Source organism: Podarcis erhardii, assembly GCF_964252035.2.
Source record: "Podarcis erhardii genome assembly, chromosome: 3".
NCBI classification, from domain to species: domain Eukaryota; kingdom Metazoa; phylum Chordata; class Lepidosauria; order Squamata; family Lacertidae; genus Podarcis; species Podarcis erhardii.
In genome coordinates this window covers 71,714,135-71,734,479 of record NC_138507.1, presented here as the reverse complement: position 1 = coordinate 71,734,479, position 20,345 = coordinate 71,714,135, and the positions used below count along the sequence as shown (strand labels likewise).

At 39.3% G+C, this 20,345-nt stretch overlaps 1 protein-coding gene across 2 annotated transcripts in view; it reads right to left on the bottom strand.

The window, feature by feature from the left end:
- Nucleotides 1–20,345, bottom strand: part of PACRG (parkin coregulated) — a 242,846-nt gene that overhangs the window by 108,515 nt on the left and 113,986 nt on the right. Inside the window, exons 3-4 of one of the 2 annotated variants that reach the window (XM_081855208.1) lie at nt 15,373–15,544; nt 6,578–6,727 (exon numbers count right to left, since the gene is read on the bottom strand). In XM_081855208.1, coding sequence (XP_081711334.1) covers nt 6,578–6,727; nt 15,373–15,544 — 322 coding nt within the window. The remainder of the gene's footprint in view (nt 1–6,577; nt 6,728–15,372; nt 15,545–20,345) is intronic. The other variant, XM_081855209.1, reaches the window with a different exon arrangement.

The window sequence follows — 20,345 nt, the reverse complement described above, 5'->3', positions numbered from 1 at the left end:
ATGTCCCTATTGGCAGCCATGACTTCACTGGAGAAAGTGAGGTCAGCTCAGCATGAAAAATCTAGCAGCATCTGGAGTTATAGAAGGGATATATTAGTTATATGTACTGTCAATGTGAACAGCTATGACAAAATTTAAAGACTGTCTATAACATGGAACTGGAAATGGGGAGAGGTGGGGCATGTTCCTCCCTTGATGTTCCACAGCTTTTAGAATCTGTTCTCATTTTTGTTCTGTAAAATCTGAAAGCCAGGTGCAGATACAGCAAAACCAATTTTTCAGAGCATAGCAATTTTGCACTGTCTTTCACAGAAATATTCTCCCTAGAATAGAATTTTAATTGAGTACATTAATTCAAAATATGTGTGACAAATAAATACAACCCATTTGAATCATTAGACAACTTTTTGCTGCACAATTAACATAGAAATATGTCACTTTAAGTAGTGAAACAAATTTTAAACCATATGTCCCCTTGAGATGTAACATATTTGTTTACAAACATGCAACAGAAGTGAAGAACCATTCTGAAAATAAACATAACTTCCTGTAAATCACTTAACCTGCTTTCCAAAAGGAGTCCTAAGAAAAATGTGCCAGCCTATTCCAAGTATAGAACATTCTTAAAATCACCAGAGGCAAATCTTCTCCTAAGAAACACAGCAATGAACAATACTAAAACAGAATCATCTCTTACTTGCCCCACACCTAGGACTGTACATAAAAGCAAGTGTACGGCTGGTAGGGATGGCTTGTGTGAAACAGACTTGTGGGCTGAGTTAACTGGGCCCATGAACTAGATATCTACACCCCTGTTCTATGCTGATGCTCCACAATCCAGATGAAATTATGCTGTTTTTAATTTAGCAAATTTGCTTTGCTGAGCCAACTCTACTGAACAGCAAGTAGTCTGGTCCCCAGCATTAATAAAGTCAGAACCTGAAGCTGGAAGAGGTTATCTCAGCATCAGACTACTAATTTCCTCAGTCAATTGTTATTTCTGAGGGACTCCTTCAATTCAGAGGTAGGTTCTGATGCATGTCCCCAAGCAAGCATGGTAAGAGGCCAACAACATATCTAACAAGTTCAGGGAGCACCAGTGACTCTTTTGATCCCTGTCAGAAAATCAATCAACAGCACAAGTACAGTTTTCAGACCCAGTGCTGACCAAAAAAAGTTCTGGAAAGGAGGGCAGAGCTACATTCTATTAAAAATGGCACTGCCACCAAAAACAGTAAACTTGTTGAGTTTCCTCCTCCATTATGTGGCCTTACATCATTGTGCTGAGTAGTTCTTTACCTCTGACAGCAGCAGCCAATGAAGTAAGAAAAAAATATGTAGTGTAATGATATAGACATTTAAGTTGTATCACTTGAGGAGTGCTCAACATGGAGCTGTTTGTTTTGACTACAGTACCATGTTTCATGTACTACATAGCATTGCATTCACTTTTCTGGACTTCTGGGTAGTCCCAGAATACTTAGGGATTATGTAATTACATTTTATCTGATGTATACTTTATTTGGCCAGTTTTTAAAACATGACTTGTTTTTAAAGGAAGCAGAATTCAGGATTCTCATCTGGCCGTATAGTGTTTTATATCCACTAGCCAATAATCATTATATTGGGTGGATATTAAATGCCTTGATGTTGTTACATTTGTCAAAATGGAGCACATCATCTGACTCGGTGAATCTTCTATTTTCTTTTTTCAGTCATTTAAGATGCTGAACTAATTAGGCTATTAACACATCAGAAGGAACTGCTAAGTATTAATAACTTTTAATTAATCACTGCTGAGTCAGTTCTATTTCACACAGGCTAATACTGCATTTCCATCTAAGAAATTAAGACAGTAATTACAAATTATACAGCAATAATAAATAGGAAGTGTTATAGTTTCTCAAATGTGTTAGACGGTATGTTATAAAAACCCAAATACAGATGGTTAGGAAAGCTGATGAAGGCTGCAATCCTATCCGTACTTATCTAGGAGTAAGCCTCATTGAAAGCAATAGGACTTTCTTCTGACTAGACATGCATAGGATTGGAATGTAAATAAAGCTGTCACTAAATCAGCCATAGAAAATGCTTGTAACTTTGGCAGAGCTTTCATGTCACAGCTACAGTGGAACCAAGGATGGAGAAGCGCTGGCCTGTAGACCAATCTTGGCCTGCAAGCAGGTCCAATTTGACCCACCAGGTCTTTTCCCCAAACCACACCCATCTACCTATCAGCTGATGGCATGGACCCAAAATTCTTTAAAACACAGAAAACTAAGGGCCAAAAGTGCAGGTAAAAAGGAAATGTGTTTTTTAAAAACAAAATACCTTTTACAAATGGTCAGCAATCTAAGCATACACATTATTATACATCATTTCATATCTGTTTATACACACACACATATGCATATATACACACAAAAAACTTTGTTAATATATTTAGAAAGGTTTATCTGAGCATATACTGTTGTTTTATTTTAATTCTCATTTTATGTATCCAAAGGAAATAAATAATATTTAAGAATAAATGAAAGGAAAGTTTTCGCCTGGCACCCAAAACTTGACAAGGATGGCACTAGGCAAGCCCCCTAAAGGAAAACCTTTTTACAAGTGGTGACCCACCACTGAAAAGGCCCATTCTTATGTTTCCCCTCTCCAGACCTCCTGTGGTGGGCACACATGGAGAAGAGCCTGGGTCAGTTCCTATGGAGAGAGGCAGTCCTTGGGAAAGGACTGTAGCTCAATGGTAGAGCATCTGCTTGCATGCAGGAGGTCCCAACCCCTGGCATCTCTAGGTGGGTCTAGGAAAGAACCCTGCTTGAGACCCTGGAGGGCTGCTGCCAGTCAGTGTAGACAATACTGAGTCAGATGGACCCAATGGTCTGACTCAGGATAAGACAGCTTCCTAAGCTGAAGTACTGGGGCTCTGAGATGCATGATACTATATAGGACAAAACCAGCACTTTGAATTGAACCCAAAAATAATTGGTAGCCAGTGCCATCAGGATTGGTGTTATATGTGCTTAGACCGTCTTGCATCAGTGAGCAACCTGGCCACCAAATTCTGCACCAGCTGCAGTTTCCAAATTGTCTTCAAAGGCAGCCCCACATATAATGCATTGCAGTAACCTAGTGGTGGCTGCTAAGTATTATGGCAGGGATAGCAAATATGGTGCCTTCCATATGTTTTGAACTGCAGCTCCTATGAGCCCAAACCACTATGGCTAATGGTCAGAACTGATTACAGTTGCAGTCCGATATTTATGAAGTGCACCACATTGACTACCCCTATATTAGAGAGTGGAATCCAACATTGCATGAGCAGAAGGTAAACTCACATAGTAGATATCCCCCCCCCCCCGGCCGCTTTTTGGCCCTTGCAACTGCTAAAAAGTCCCTCCAGAGGGTCGGGGGGTATACCAAAAATTGTGGGCTGTGTCATATGGGGGGGATTAGCTTAAAATGAAGGAATCTTGTGTTCAGATAATGCTACCTTATAAAATAGCACTGTCAGATACCTTTAGACTACAAACTACTAACACTAGAATACTAATTCCACCGATTTAGGCAGGATTTCAATAGGCAGCAGATGGCCTTAACCAGATTATTGAGTTTTGTGTGACTTACTTTAATGTGTTTAAACCCAGATGGTTAGTGACTAGACTTAAGATTCCGTGAGTGTTCCAGTTAACACTTAATACGCAAAGTAAATTTGTATTGCACAACTGTGATTACAAGTCTTATAGTTAACTCTAGTGGTTCCTCAGTAATCTATAGATAAACTGTCAGGAAGTATTGCATATGTTCAAAGTTCTGATTCCAGAAGTTAATGTCTTTTCATGGGATGGTTTTACTCACTTTTACTCAGAGTAGACCCAGTGAAATGAAGTAACATGACTAAGTTAGGTTCATTAATTTCAATGGGTCAACATTTCATTGACCAACAATGATGGCCTTCTATTACAAAATAAGCTTTTAACGCTTTAACTTTTAGCACATCAGGGCTTACAGATATCAAAATGATTAACTTAATTTAATACATTTTAAATCTGTGCCTTTACACTGTATGCTGCAGAGGTCAACAGGGTTTTGTTTCAAAATATTCTGGGCTGTTTAATCTGCACAGCATTTCACAAACAGTTATTGATCACTACTGAATAAGATAAATTGATGACATGAAAATGTTTTTACTTTATAATGCATATAAGCCATTACAGTCGTTTTCACTTGACAGCATATAATAGTTGTTAAAGCAGATCAATGGCATTTCCATTTACCTGACTATGTTATGCAAAAAGCATTCACTTGATACTACTGTCTAACACTTATCAAACTAATTTCCACTTCCTATGCTTTATATAATATCCGTAGAATACAACACATGACAGTGCTAAGCTTTGAAGATTCCCTTTGGTCCTTCTGCATGATAAATTCTGCCTTCTCACTAAAAAGCATAAAATGCATTCCTAATTCTTTTAAGCATTTATTTACCTCAGGCACCTTCACAAAACTCCAGTTATAATATGAACTGCACAACAAGGGTTCATTATTTTAACAACAAAAATAAAACACTTTCAAATACTAAAAAATGGGGGGGGGGGGTTTCTCCCATTGGTTTGTTTTAAAATGCACCTTGTAAAGAAATACCAAATTTTGGGACTGTATTGAGTTCCAGAAGGTAATAGATTCAAGTTGTGTCACAGGGTTGACAACAGACCTAAGCCATGTCACAGACATTATATTTTTCTTATTTTTTAATCTCCAGAAATCTTTAACTATTGGGTTCTCAATGAATAAGAAGAAAAACCAAATACCAGAAAATATGGCAGTGCAACTTCAACAGACCTATAGCCAGGGCTTTCTTTTTCAGCCAGCACTCACCAGAACTCAGTTTCAGCACCTTTCAGGTGGGTGCCATTGCCATTATAAGAGAACAAGGGAGGCGCTCATGAGTTTCAGCACCTCTTTTTGTAGAAAAATAGCACTGGTACAGCAATTATAAAAGCTTATTGCCTCAAATATTTTATTCATAATTCTAATCATCTAACCAGTGTAGAAGTGTAATTTACTTTTACATGGTCCTCCGTCTATTTAAAGCATAATTATATAATGTTAAAAGCTACAAGAAAACCAGTTTGATTCAATTCTTCCCTCTCCTTAGATGAGTTCTTAATATGATTCTGGAGAGAATAGCCCCAGACTTAAGGGGGGGGGAGGTTGTACTGGGTAACCCCTATTTACTTTAAACTTTTAATTTGCTTTGTATCTCGCTTTCTCAAGAGAAGGGGCAGCACCAAACATGAAAAGAGATGGACACAGAAAGTGGTTGCATCCATTCAAGAGAATAGAGAGAAACCTGCTTGCTCTGGAATTCCATGTATGTCAGAGCAATGAACTGTCACATTTCGTCGATGTTCCACAATTCTCCATACCGCCCAGAGGGCCTAGGACAACACAGTTAGATGGGTGGGGTATAAATAATAAAAATATTATTATTACCTTGATGCTGCTCATTCCCATTCTTCTAGCCACATCAGATAACATTTTAATTGTTAATTGGCTAATAATACATAATTTGCATCGATCAAAAGTCCTCAACTCATTTAATAGCACTTCCCTCCTCAAGTAACAACTACTCTTGCTGTATCACCTAAACTTTATGGGCTGTGAAGTAAGTTGCGAACTAATAAGATTATGCATAGGGTGGCAATGTGAGTGAAAGGTAAGGCTTGTGAATATGTTACTGAAATACCAGTTGTTGTTTTTTTACATCTTGCAAATTGTATTATCTTAATTAGCCTGGCCTCCAACAAACCCAGTTAGTTTCATCTGCATTGCTATACTAAAATAATAGCACAAAATGTTAAGGTAATTACTTAAAAGTGACCAGTCCAACAATACATCAAGTGGTTTTTAAGAAGAATGGCAGCTTGGTTGTGGCATGCAGAGTTTATACACTAATTCTTCATTAAGTAAACTTCATTTTTAAAGACATAAAATGAAGTAAAAATACTTCCCTACTGAAATATTTAAACTGCTCAACAGCAAGATTACATAGCTTAGCTAGACCAACTTTATAACAACAGGAATATAAAGAATTTGGAATAACAAATTCCTTTAAAACTAAATTACCTCTCAAACTGAATAAATCAGTTTAAAACTTTACTTATATTGGGTACCAAGGCAGGAAATAATGACACCAAACTTTACCAATTAGAAAAGTTCTGAGAAGGATCAAGAGGTAGAGTCTTAACTTGTCAGGTGAAAGCAGTGCAGGGGTGTGTATAATCTATTAATGAATTAAAAGAGTGCTACAAAACTTTACAAATTAATTATTGGTAGATTACAGAGCTGCTCCAGTGCTTCTGTAATGTGTTGAATAAGCTCTACCAGTAAGAAGTAATAAATGAAGTTGTTAATTTTGCTCCATCCCTGGAGAATAACAGGAGAGGGTGCCAAATGTATCTGAGTTTATATGCAGTAGTAAAATCTAACTGTGCTGTTAATTAACCCTGCCTCAAGCCCCTCCTGGCTGGAGGACTTGCTAGGTGCGGTAACTGCTAGGATCACTCACCATTCATATTCTTAAAGATGTTTAAAATGGGGAGAATCTGTCGATAATAGGGCACTAAGGCTTCCCCCACCATGTCAGCTGACACAACCAGGTGCTGGAGAACTTTGAGCGTGATGCAGATGACCTGTCGGTTTCGAAGGTTCAGCGCATCTTTGATAAAGGAAAAGAGACAAGCAGAAAACAGAAGAATTAATTTCAGGAATGTACAAGGGAGGGGGAGAAATCCTCTAATGGACAAATTTAATTAAACTGTACTCTGCTGGGGATTGTAAGTGGGCCTTTATTAGCCCAGCTTTGAAGGAACCCAAAGATGGATTGCAGCCCCAATGTTATAAAACACTGCCTTGTCTGACTGTTATTTGTTCCCACAATTTGTGCTGACTCCTCACTAACCCCAAGAAGGCAGCTCATTATTCCTCCTTGCTGCCTATGTTACTGTTTCCAAAAAAGAAAGAAAGAAAAAAAGCTATCAGTAAGTACCACTGGGACTAATGGAACCGCGAAGGCAACCCGCAAATGTTGACAATAGAGACATTCTAATGCAACAATTAGCCTGTTTGTATCTGCTTGCTTAGCAATCGCTTTATTCATTTCAATTAACAATTCTTAGTATTTGAAGAACCAGCACAATGAGACAAATGTTTACAGAGAAAAGCTTGTAGGCTTCTTTTAAAAGACAAACAATCTGATAAAGAATAAGGATTCTTGCCTACTTGAGAAATTTTTGTGTAGTTTTAAGCAGCTGAATTTTGCTATGGCTTTCAATAATACCTTTTGTCTCCATTCACTTGTTTTATGTTTTATTTTTAAAGGAAGAATGTTGTATTCTCCCTTTTCTTAAAAGTCATTTATATTTTCAAATGTATAATTTGAATACAAATTATCCAAGTTATTGGCCTCCTCCTCCTCCAAAATGATGCAGCCTTGGAACAAATGTTAAATACTGTAGGTTTAAATGTTTATCATGCGTTCACATTTTTGCAAAGTTGTAGCAGAATTTTTAAGCCCACTTGTGCAGTTATGGAGGACTGTCTAATACTGATGGATTAGCATATTATGAAGCCCAGCATTGTGAAATCCTTTTTCAAAATAACAACTAAATTTGAAAATTTTACACTGCAGATGTCACAGTCAGAAAGACAATCAGAAGGGATATGCTATGTATATATGGTTGAACTTGAATATTATGAATACAGAATGATTTCCATGTGAAGGAAATATAGATGCAAATATCAATAATCACGATTAAACAGCTCACAGCTTTATTAAATAGAATGTGGAGTGATACATGAACTATTCAGGATAGCATGGAAGAGGTGTGACTCTAACTTTGTTGTATTACCAGGGAGACTGGCATGGACAGACTAGGGGAGATGTCCCCCTGGCAAAATCAGTTCACCCTTCAGCTAACCTGAGATCGACATTTCCCTTGTAGGTTCCTTATTTGAGGCAACTGTAATCTCCAAGGGTTGAACTGCTGCAGTTGGCATGCCGTTTCTTACAATTAAAATATCATTTTATACCCTTCTTTATACCCTCCCACTTTCCCAATAACAAAAAAATTCTCTGTTCCACTATCTAAGAAACTATTTTATATAAGAATGTAGTAATTTAATTATTATAAAATGCCAGCATTAATAATTTAATATACATAAGGATTTAAGTAAAGATAACCCTGTCAAAGCCTAGCTTCATTTTGACTTATGGGAGCAAGAGAGGAGTTACAAAGCGTGTTCTCCCTGTGAGAGTTCAGAACTTAACTGGTTAAATGTCCTGAGGAGTGCGTCACCTGCTGACGTCAGCTTTAGAAGCTAAGGAGGAGCTTGTTTCCTGTACTTTCTGTTCTCTCTGTGTTTTTGAGAGAGAGAGACATGTTTGCTATGGCTGCAAGCAGCGATGGACTGTTGTTCTGAGAAATGTTTCAATAAAGAGCTGTAAATAGACGAACCTGTCTGTGTATGCTTGCATGGAGAAAAGGAGGAAAAGACTGCTTTACACCGCTGTATGCTACTCTGCTAAGCCGTGGCTAAAGAGACAGCAGAATTTGTTGCGCAGCTAGAAGGAAGCGGCTGGACGCCGGAAGCTGTAAACGACTGATTGGGATCGTAAAGCTATCAGAGGCCACGGCTCATCGATCGAGCTCCAAAGATCGATATCTCACACTCCCTAACAGAGAGCACATGTTGCGGTTGGGGCACAAGTCACCCTGCCGTTACTGGGCAGATTTGGTGAGGAACCCAAGCCTTTAAGTGGTTAAAATTGGGTTGCTGGGGAGTTTTGATTGTTGCCAATTTGGAGGAGGGGTCAGAGTCTTTAAATACAGGGGCCAGACGTTGGACGTCCTCTTGGCCGTTTTGCACCAGATCACCCGCCCGCCCTCCCTTTAATAGGGTGTTTTTTTCTTGGTCGCTTGAACTTGCTATGCCTGTCATGGGATCGTCCGCCTTGGAGCGGGGGCCTGGTAGGAATTTTGCCATCTGGCTGATTGGCTGGTGCCATTTGGTTTTTGCCTACTGCGTAGCAAATCGTCACAACTTGTAAGGTTGGCGGTTAGGCATTGGTTAAATTGGTGCTTGGAGGGGTAAGTGCCTACCCCTCCAAATGATGCGGAAAGGGAATTCCGTTAAAGGAATCCAGGGGCTTGCCATTCTTTTCGTCCTTGTCCCTGGCATTGGACTTGGGCCGTGCAAGCCCCACAGGAACATGAGGGTGAGAAGTGAGGGACTGATGCCCAGCTTCATTTTCTCACCCAATACTGGTTTCCCATGCTGGCTTCTGTTGGTGTCCGGAAGGCCAGCTCTGTCCCTGAGGGCAAGGACAGATAGTCATAACCAATGCCTAAGCAACCACTCACATTTTTTGTATTTTGAATAAAGTTGTGGCCAAAATTATGCCAAAAAGCTTAAACAAAAATTGATGTGTGAAGTGTGAATTTTTTGGAGGGTGGCATTGTGGGACTCAACACGCAAAACCATATCCACTTACCTGGGAATAAGCCCCATTCAGCTTAATGTGACTTATTACTGAATGCATAGCATTGTGCTGTTAATGTATTCAGGTAAAAAAGGTAAAGGTAAAGGACCCCTGGATGGTTAAAGTCCAGTCAAAGGCAACTATGGGGTAGTGGCGCTCATCTCACTTCAGGCCGAGGGAGCAGGCATTTGTCCACAGACAGCTTTCTGGGTCATGTGGCCAGCATGACTAAGCCGCTTCTGGCGCAAGGGGACATGGTGATGGAAACCAGAGCTGTTTACCTTCCCAACACAGCATTACCTATTTATCTACTTGCACTGGCATGCCTTCAAGCTGCTAGGCTGGCAGAAGCTGGGACAGAGCAACAGGAGCTCACCCTGGCAAAGGGATTTGAACCACCGGCTTTCTGATCGGCAAGCCCAAGAATGGTTTAGACCACAGCGCCACCCGCGTCCTATTGTTAATGTATTACTCAACATAATTATACATTACCGTGGCAATTCAAAGCCTTATTTATGCCTTGTAACTTGTTTTGTCAAAAGAAAATGACCAGATGTTCCACTTAGGGCCATATGAGAACATTAACAGAGAAGAACAGCTTGAGTGCATAACCTTTCACAGGGCTATTTAGTACCAAACCTTCCAGTTCTTAACAGGCCAAAGGAAAAAAAATTAACTTCTCCCCATATTTCATTATTTGTTGCTGTAAGTCACTGACCAAAAGCAGTTTCTCTTGTATATATACTCTAACTCTAACTGTTCCGGATCATTTAAGATTCTTCCTTTTCCTTGAGTAATGGTTTTGACATCTAATGGATAAAGAGACAGAAACCAACCAGAGCAGATTTTTTGTTGTTGTTGTTGGATAGCTTGAAGGAATCTGACACTCTCTAAGATGCCAAATACTGTAAAAAATAATGATGCTACCTTCCCTCGATAAACAGAATTTTACACAGGAGAATGTGTCTGTGTTCTGCAATATACAATCTCATTAAAAACGTAAAACATTACAATAGTGATAGTGGTGGTGCTGGGAACCTTTTTAATGAAAACAATTTTATGAAGGCTCACTTTCCCTCAAGGAAGTCACAGAGTATACAGACAATGCCAGATCAATTTTTTTTTTCTTCAAATGTCCATATTAAAGTTCTATGTGATTAGCAAGAATCCTGAGAATACTATGTGTTACTATGACTTTATTGAATTGTATTGTTTTGATGAATTTGTTGCTATTTGCTTTATGATACTGTCTTTGATATTACAGTGATTGCAATGTTTGTTGGGTTTTTAAAAAATACTATTGTGATTATTATTTTACCCAGGATGCAGAGCACGTGGATTTTCCCTACCCCAAAATTTATCCTCACAATAACTTTGTGGTGTTAAGAGATGACTAGTGAGCTTCATAAAGTCCTGGACTAATACAGGACATCCTATTATGTAGTATTGAATCAATATGGAATCAATACAAATTATCGTCACCAAACTATGCATTGATACTAAACATTTTTATCACATCAGTCATCATTTTCAAAACAACGCCCTGCAAGTCCTGGAGTAACATTTTCATTTGGAATATTGCGCTGATGGAACAAAACTGTGCTACACCCCTATTTGGCTAATTGTTTGATTGCTTCTATTTATTCTGCTCCATCTTTCCATTCAGTCTCCATGACCATATGTTTCTCCAATCCAACTTTCCCCCCTGCTAATTTGATCTCCAGTTGTTCTTAACACCTGAATTTTGTTCCTTCTGTTCCTCATTTCTATAGTAGACTTTTCTTCAAGATTATCCAGCCCCTTCCAAAAAATTCCATGCTGAACAGTTGTTTCCTACCTTTTGTTTCTATTTCGGCAATTGTTAGAGGAACTAGGATTTAATTAACCCTTCAGACATGGTTGTGCAGAAGCATTAGTTTAATATACTTGTGACAGTAGCTTCATATAGTAGCTATGCTTGATGGGAAATGATAACAGGAAATTCTGCTTCTTACAACACTAAGAATTGCTGAAGTGACTTTTTCTAAGCTACAGAATCCAATTTAGACATGGTAATTGCAAATGCACTTTTCAGCTATTGAATGTCAATGCTCCAGTATTTCACAACCTTTGATAAAAGAGATGGTTACTTCAAGATAAGGCATCTAGGTCAAATTTGGTTTTTTTAATATAAAAACACCCCATTGATTTCAATGGAGCCTGAATTCCTTAATAGGGAATCGATTAAGAATTTAGGGTCGCATTTTAAGTCACACCAGTTTCTAGTGCCAGCTTTGAGGGGGTCCTGGGCAAGGAGCCCTAATGCACCACATTAGTGCTCCCTGCAATCTTACCAAGCAGCTTATATTGGCAGGTAGTAGCACTGAAAAAAGCAATGCTAAAACAATTTTTTATGGCTTAGCACTGAACTGGGTGGTGCAGCCACCAGGAACTAGGAGTCTGATGGCGGTGATCAGAGGACAACATAACATGAAGCAGGTAAGCAGGAGCTCACTGAACCAGATAGCACCAGGGCTTCTAGAACCAGAGTTGGAACCATTACAGTGGTCTGCTGGACCTTAGGAACCAAATGCCTCCCAGGCTTCCACATAACCTCACCAGTCCAGCAGCACAAGGAAGCACCAGGTGGGACACTAGGGAAAGTAGGAGGAATGTCCATCAACAAGCCAGAGAATGGCCTTTGAAGAGACCTGAGTTCTCCAAAAGTGAGTAGAACCTAGAAGAGATGGAATGGAGGCAGAGGCTCAAAAGTCCTCATTTCACTTGCTCACCAGGAGGTCTCCAATTTGCCTTATTCTGTGGGGTCATTTGCAGGAAAATAACAATTCCGATCTCCTGGGCAGACACCAACCCTTCCAAATGGTAATTTTTTTAAAAAAAAATCACAATTTTTCAGGCACAATTGGGGAGGAGCAGTTTGGTCACTCAACAGTGATGTCATGGGCAGCCATATAATAGTTCTAGCATGCAACCACTTTCCACATGAAACTAATGAGCTCAATCTTAGGACACACTAGCTAGGAAAAATATGGTGTGAGTATTGAGGAAATGCAATACTCCTACAAGAGAAGTACGATGTGAAGGAAAGATATTAGGACACCCATGAACATATGGCAACTGTGAATTTAAAGTATGCAGGGATTGTCCAAACAATTAGGTTATATGAGCAGTATAATTTGAGGTTTCTGTAAATCCCTCAGTAGGGAACAGAACCCCAATATATACACATTGTAGAGTCCAGGGGTAACAGATCTGACATGTGGAAGCAATCGTGTGTTGCTATCCATCACCACCCAAGGTTTCCCTGCTGCAGGTCCTTTTGCCTTTCACCACACAAATGAATGGACCAAAGTGTCTATCTATTACAGTACAATTTCTTTGTTTATACAAATATGAACACTTGGCTTCATTTAGCTGAATGGAGGCAGTGCAAAAGGGCTTCAAACAGGGGGTGGGGTGGGATAAAGGAACCATGAAGGGAGCGACTTAGAGCACTTAGAGCAGCAAAGCAGCTTCTGTTGGCCCTTCCTGTGTGAAACAACTTTTATCTGGAAAAGCTCAAAGGCACAGAGAGCTGGATTTCAAGAAATTCCCAGATCAATCTAGATTCTGTTAGAAAGGCATCTTGTCTTGATTTAAACAGTTAAGATAAAGTAAAATATCCACCTCCCTAGACAGTACATTTAAAAAATGTTAACATTTGCACTCTGTAATCTATATATTTTAACCTTTCTTGATATATCAGTCCCTGCAGGCCATCCCCTGAATTTCTTCCCTGTTCTTGAGCTGTTTTCATGTGTTCTAAAAATACTTTTACAAGGCATTTTGAAAGGCCAGAAAGGCAGTGGTGTCTTACAAAATGTGAAACAATGTGAGCTGATTACATGAAGCCTAAAACACATTTGGGTGTAGTTTAATTGTCTTATCAAGCTTTAACTGCAAGAGCTGAATTAATCCTTTGTTATTCCTTTCTTGTTTATCTTCATTCCATAACTATACTCTCAACCACCCTCACTCAAGCAACCTTCCAATGGGAATCAGCTGCTTTATAGTTACTGGAGGCTGGTTCAGATACTTGCCCAGAAGGGATGAAGCTCTTTCCTTCTATCGGTTTTTTTCTCAGACTGCCCTTGGTAGTGGGGGGGGGACCCAATTATTTTCCCTATTTGTGAGGTGGAAGAAGATGGGAGTCTCCCTGCATTCAGCCTTGGTACAAGAAGAGCAAAATAGGGTGAGGGGGAGAAAGATGAAAATACTCAGATGGTCATCAGCTTCAACTGACAGCAGAAGAATGCTTTGCAACATTTGTACATTTGACAAGCACTCTGGAAATTGTTATTATCTGTGGATATAGGGAGCTGAAAGAGAGCGATAATTGAGAGATTTTCAAAGGAGACTTACCTAGTAGTACTATGTCAGCAGATTATTTGGATGAGATAAAAATGCATATTGGACAAAGTTCACAAATATTTCAAGGTAGTAGCATTTCAAGGTAGAGTCTGGAGTAGAGCAGCGAGGTCAGCGCCACACAGATGCACCAGTGCAAGTGCTTCTGCCAATCTTATGCTTGCAGTAGTGTACAAACACTACCCTGATCTCATCACCATCCCTTTGCAGTCCCGTTCATGTAAGCAGCAGTGTGGAGAGCTCTGCCACACCATACATACCCTACTGTTCTCATTGAGTTCTCATTTTAATACTTACACTTCTTGGTTTAATTAACTCTCATTCCCCATTAGATTTGAACTGGAAAACTATGATTACTAGGATTGGAACAAGCCAGGATCTTAAACCACGGTTACTTCTGATCCTAATAAGTATAGTTTCAGGGTTCATGTGTAATTGGAAACTATGGTTAATTAACCCAGGAAGTGCTGAACTGCAATCCACCTTTAAGAGAGAGAGGAAGGAAGGAAGGAAGGAAGGAAGGAAGGAAGGAAGGAAGGAGGCGGAGAAGAAGAAGAAGAAGAAGAAGAAGAAGAAGAAGATGTGATATCCCTCTTTATCACTACCCTAAGGAGTCTCAAAGCGGCTAACATTCTCTTTTCCCTTCCTCCCCCACAACAAACACTCTGTGAGGTGAGTGAGGCTGAGAGACTTCGGAGAAGTGTGACTAGCCCAAGGTCACCCAGCAGCTGCATGTGGAGGAGCGGGGAAGCGAACCCGGTTCATCAGATTACGAGTCCACCGCTCTTAACCACTATACCACGCTAGCCCAAGGTCACCCAGCAGCTACATGTGGAGGAGCAGGGACGTGAACCGGGTTCACCAGATTCACCAGATTCACCACTACACCACACTGGCACACCATCTTTGCACTGGTGATGCGAAGATGAACCATAAGAGAACCAAGTCTCATACATATCTGTTTAATATATACAGCCAAACCAGGCCATTATCATGCTGATGTGAAAAGACATGACATTAGGAATAAAGATGACTAATGTGCTTAAAAATAGCAAAGAAAATGAAGATAAAGCCATTTAAAACTTTTTTGGGGTACTTTTTCACCTTTCTTTTCTGAGTGCTTTTCATAAGATGACTGGATGGGGACAAGAAGAAAAAGGGAAATCTGGTAATTTAATTTATTATTTACTAAGAGCAGCATTAGAGTCAGGGAATTCAGACAGCAGAATTTTATGGGATTCAGGTACCAAATGTGTGATTGAAGGCAAAAGGCTTCTGGTCTTCTATCTCACAATTGACTCAGATTTGCCATCATCCCCTTGAAAGCCTGTCATGCTTTATTGCTTAATTAGTAACTTGTCAAAAAGCTTGAATATATAACTTGAATGTTAGCTTTCCTCCATATGCACACTTACTTTTTATTGGGATAATGAGCTGAGGAATGACAGGAAGGATCTTGTTCCCTCCATGCTCCAGCATGTCATGGATGCCTTGCCGAGCAAAAAACTCATAGGGAAATTGCATTTCACATAGACCATCGAAAAACAGTGGCAGATAGTGATGATAGTCCAGCTTCTCTATCTCCACCTGGAAGTGCACACAGGGGGGAAAAAAGAAATCTAAATTAAGCCTACGTGATGTCCAGGCGAACCAAAGGACTCATGACACAGTTTTAGCGAGCAATACAAAATTTAGTGTCCACTAGACTATGGCAAGATGCCAAGTGTAATGTTTGCAGAATGGTGTATTCCTTAGTTCCTGCCCAGTAGAACAAAAGCAGTGATGTTTAAAAATTTGTATTTTTACATTATTATTTCTGAATATTATTTGATATGATTGATCCAGAGAAGAAGGCTCTGAATCAGTATGGAGGTATCCTTCCAATGAAGAATAAGGTTGAGTCTAACAGGTAACTGATTCATCAAATGCAAGTCTGACACAACTGAAAGGCCAAATAAGTTATAACTACAGTATAAGAATATTCATGATATGCCCACAACAACAGAAGATTCAACCAGAGACATTTAGGTGCTTACTTTGGTAACTCTTAAAGTACACATCTGAATTTTTGATCTTGTATCTCCTCTGGGAAGTTATCAGATAAAGAAATGAGCTGAAAACATAATGATTAGAATAATAATACAGGTTTAGGCTGGAATCTTAACCCCATTTACATGGGAGCAAGCCCTAATGACTTCAATAGGACTTATTTCTGCATAGACATGATTAGGATTGTGCATTCAGCGACTGTGGTCAGGATAAATTTTCTGTGCAACATTCTGCAACATGAAATTGGATATAATGTCTAGACCAATGCCAATCCTTCATTTGGAAAGGATAAATGCAAATATTGAGAATAAACTATGTATTTTATTGAAGTTGACATTTAACTTATGAGATAAGTCATTCACTGAAGTAAAAAAAAACCCCTGCATTCTTCCACTTTTTCCAGCATCTTGCAGAACACATTTTTAATAATGTTGACATCTAAGAATGCTCCCTCTAGATTAATAGTTTCAATGTGAGAGAACCAAGTCCATCAAACACAACTTTGAAGTCAAGTTTAATTTGGCTTTATTTCATTACAACAGACTATATTGCTTCAGAACTATTATCAAATTCAAATTATTGTCTATTGTTTTCATTAATACACAGAGTAATCCCATGGAAGTAAGGGGGGGAGGGAGAATCCTTGGCAGAGCTACTACTATTTCTTAAGCCTGTTGGCTCAATGTGGCAAGAATAAGAAATGGGATACCTTTCCCTTTTTATTTCTCCTGTATCAAAATCCACCCACCCAATGACACCAACGGGAGGGAAATTACCACAGCTACAAGGTTGATAGAGTTCTTGGCCCTTTAGGAGGGTGTCAAGGAAATAAGGGTTGGAGGGGTCATAAATGTTTTTATTAATTAAAGCTTTTATAATTTTACACTAAGATGAAGAAAAATTGGGGGGGGAAAGAGCCAGCATGGAGTAATGGTTAGAGTGTTGGACTAAGACTTGGGAGAGCAGGGTTCGAATCCCAACTCATCCATGAAGCTCACTGGGTGACCTTGAGCCAGTCACCATCTCTTAGCCTAATCTACCTCACAAGGTTGCAGATGTGAGGATGAAATGGGGAAGAGGAGAACCATGTATGCCACCTTGAGATCCTTGGAAGATAAAGGTGGTGTATAAATAAAATAAAATAAAATAAAATAAAATAAAATAAAATAAAATAAAATAAAATAAAATAAAATAAAATAAAATAAAGTAAAGTAATAAAAACTAAAATTATACAGAGTTAAATCATGATTACAAAGCATCATGGCACAGCTGAGGAAAGGAAACCAAAATGTGACAAGGTGGTTGTTTTTTTATACTGAGTGCATACTGCTAGCATATCTCTGTCCCCCGTGCAGCAGAAAACCGTGAATGGTACTTCTATGCTTCAAGCTTTCCATGGTGGTACTGGAGGCATCTCCAAGGATGTTTGTGCCATTTCAGAAGCAGAGCTCATCTCATCCAGCTGAATGGCAGCTACATTCTAAGGGCTCTTCAGCTGACTGTAGGACTGCAGCCATAGTTGGTCAATAATTCTCCTGGTTTGACCCACATTAAACTAGCTTGCTTTTTCATGAGAAATGGCCAATCTTGGATTAGATTTGCAAAACCTCTTTGAGAGTTGTGTTTCCAAGATACAGCTGTCCCCAACGTTTGTTGCGACTAGCAACTGGTACCACTTTGGTAACGGCTTAAATGATATTGGATTTCTTGAAGAATCTGCTGGGCGGGTATGAAGCCAACTGTTCTTTATCTCGCAGTGTTTAATGTCCTCCCACAACATGGAATCCAGAAATATTTTAGCATTAAATTCCACAGTGTGAAACCTTTTACTTTTGTGTTTATCATTTAGCTTTGAAAAGTGTCTATTAAGCAAACATGCCAAGATAAATAGGATTTTTTGTTAACACCCACAACAGGCTTCTACATTTTTCAGTTCTTCCCACAAAAACTATTTTGAATCAAAACTAAAAAAATCCTTGGCTGCACTTAACTGTGTCTGCTGAGACACTGCTAACAGCTGTCTGTAGATACTCCCTCTCATAAAGAGAACAAAAGTTACTACAAACTATGCATATAACAAATGTATAAACCACAAAGCCGAACAGTAAGCAGAAGATCAGCAATTGCCCTTTCTCTGAATTTTCTCACCATCATTTATTTCCAAATTAAGTTTTCCTGTGCTTGTGGAGCTATGGCCAAAATAGCACCAACCACCCACAAGACTGAGGTAGCAGCAGATTCAGGAGCCTCTGATTTAGCTGGAATAGCTACAGAAGAATTTGTGTAAATTTCATTTGTTGTGATTTTTTATAAGTGTAAATTTTAATATTTATTATAAAGTGAACTTCAGTACAACATTTTGTATCCTCAGAGTAGCTCCCAGGGTCATTCTTCCAAGTACATACATATCACTGGAATGAGTCATTCATGCACCTTCCTGATAGATAGTTTCTTGGCTATTTGTCATTGATGGAACTGTCTCCAGTCCAATTGCATGAATGACCCATTTGTTTTTACATGAGTGCACACATGGGAATTGCTCTAGGATGCAAATGCCACATCGAACTTGACTTTTTATATTGGTATCATAGGAGAAATTGTATTATTACCCCTTAGCACCTCAACTTTTTAAAACAATAACAACAACAAATATTTCTACTCAGTAAATACCAGAAAAGAGAATGCAAGCCCATTTTGTGCTAGAATCAAAGGGTATATATGGATATGTCATAGTACCTAGAAATATACAGAGAGAAATATGCAGTTCGGGACCACAAAGGCATGGTCACTGGGTGTATAAAGATGTTATAGAGCTGTATATACCCTAAGCAATTATTTATAAAATTACCTTGCTCTCTTGGCAGAGATCCTAATGTGATGATATTGAAAAGCATGACTTGTATTTTCCTCTACTCATATGTGAATGCTAATGCACATTATATATGTCATTGCCTTTTTCTTTAAAGTGAGAATTCACAGTAGGAAAAAATGTCACTCTTTTCTGCTGGTTTCCATTTCTTTTTCAGTATCTCCCTAAAGATCCCCTGAGAAATCCCTTAAAAGCTAGCCATAGAGCATGGTTTACGTGAAAGAGAGAGAGACATGCAGATTCTTTTTAAGCAACAACAGAAAAGGGCCATGGTCAATGAAGGTCTACAAATAACATACTTTGTGGCAGATGAGGACCTGAAATCCTTCTTGGCTGTCAGATTCTGAAGGCAGATTCTGGAACTGCCAGCCACTCACCCCCAGTTGCAAATCTTAGAACAAACCATTAATAGGCCAATCATTTGAGTCCACAATACCAACCAGCCCAATGAAATTGTGATCCAATGCTCACCCAACACCAAGTACAAAACAGAAAGTCTGGACTCCGGGGGCAGGGAGAAATCAGACTGCTCATACTAGGCGGCAGCACCCAAACCACACAGCTCTGCTACTGACATATTGAAAGAAGAGATATACAGATGCCTTTGTAATCTGGCAGGGGGGAAATAAAAGCTCATGACATGCTGCTTTGTCTCCCCCAGATTCATACACAGAGATCAGAACTTCAGGCCCAGAATTCAATACTGAATGGGTCCTCTTTGGAGCCTTAACTTAATGGAACTCTACATAGAAGATTTTTCCAAGTTTAACCCCAGGCTATGTATGGCCTCCCAAGAGAAAGGTTAGTTAAAGCCTCACATATGTGAGATGGAGGAGCAAGTGACACAGCAGCAAACCAAGCCATACAACAAGTAAACTTTGGAGATGAGGTCATTCCATTAATCAGTGTAGCATACTATTTAAATTTATTTAAAAACCATATTTTAAATCTTACAATCTTCCTGATTTTCACCTACAAAGTGTAAGAAAAACAACAAGCTGACAGATATCCATGAAGAGAGCACAGCAAGAAGAGGAAGAGAACTGACGGATAAGCAGCCAGCTATTTCCTAGTTATTGTAAAGAAAATTAATAGCCTTCTTATGGAACCTTAAGATCTGTATTGTTATTTGAGTTGGGGATCAGTCCTACACCCATAATGTTGATGGCTGGGGGCAGGGTTGTGGTAAGATGAAAAAGGTTCTTATGGAACCTTAAGATCTGTATTGTTATTTGAGTTGGAGATCAATCCTATACCCATAATGTTGATGGCTGTGGGCAGGGTGGTGGTAAGATGAAACATGAACCCCTCTGCTGGTGAAGAGGAGCACTACTGAAGAGTGGGGCTCCACCGTGATAGAACAGGCCCCTAAAAGGGGCTTTTGGGGAGATGAGCCATTGCCAGCTGAGGGGTCCAGTCTAGGTCCCTCTGCTGTGCAGCCTGCAACTGGCCTAGCAAAAACTCAATGAA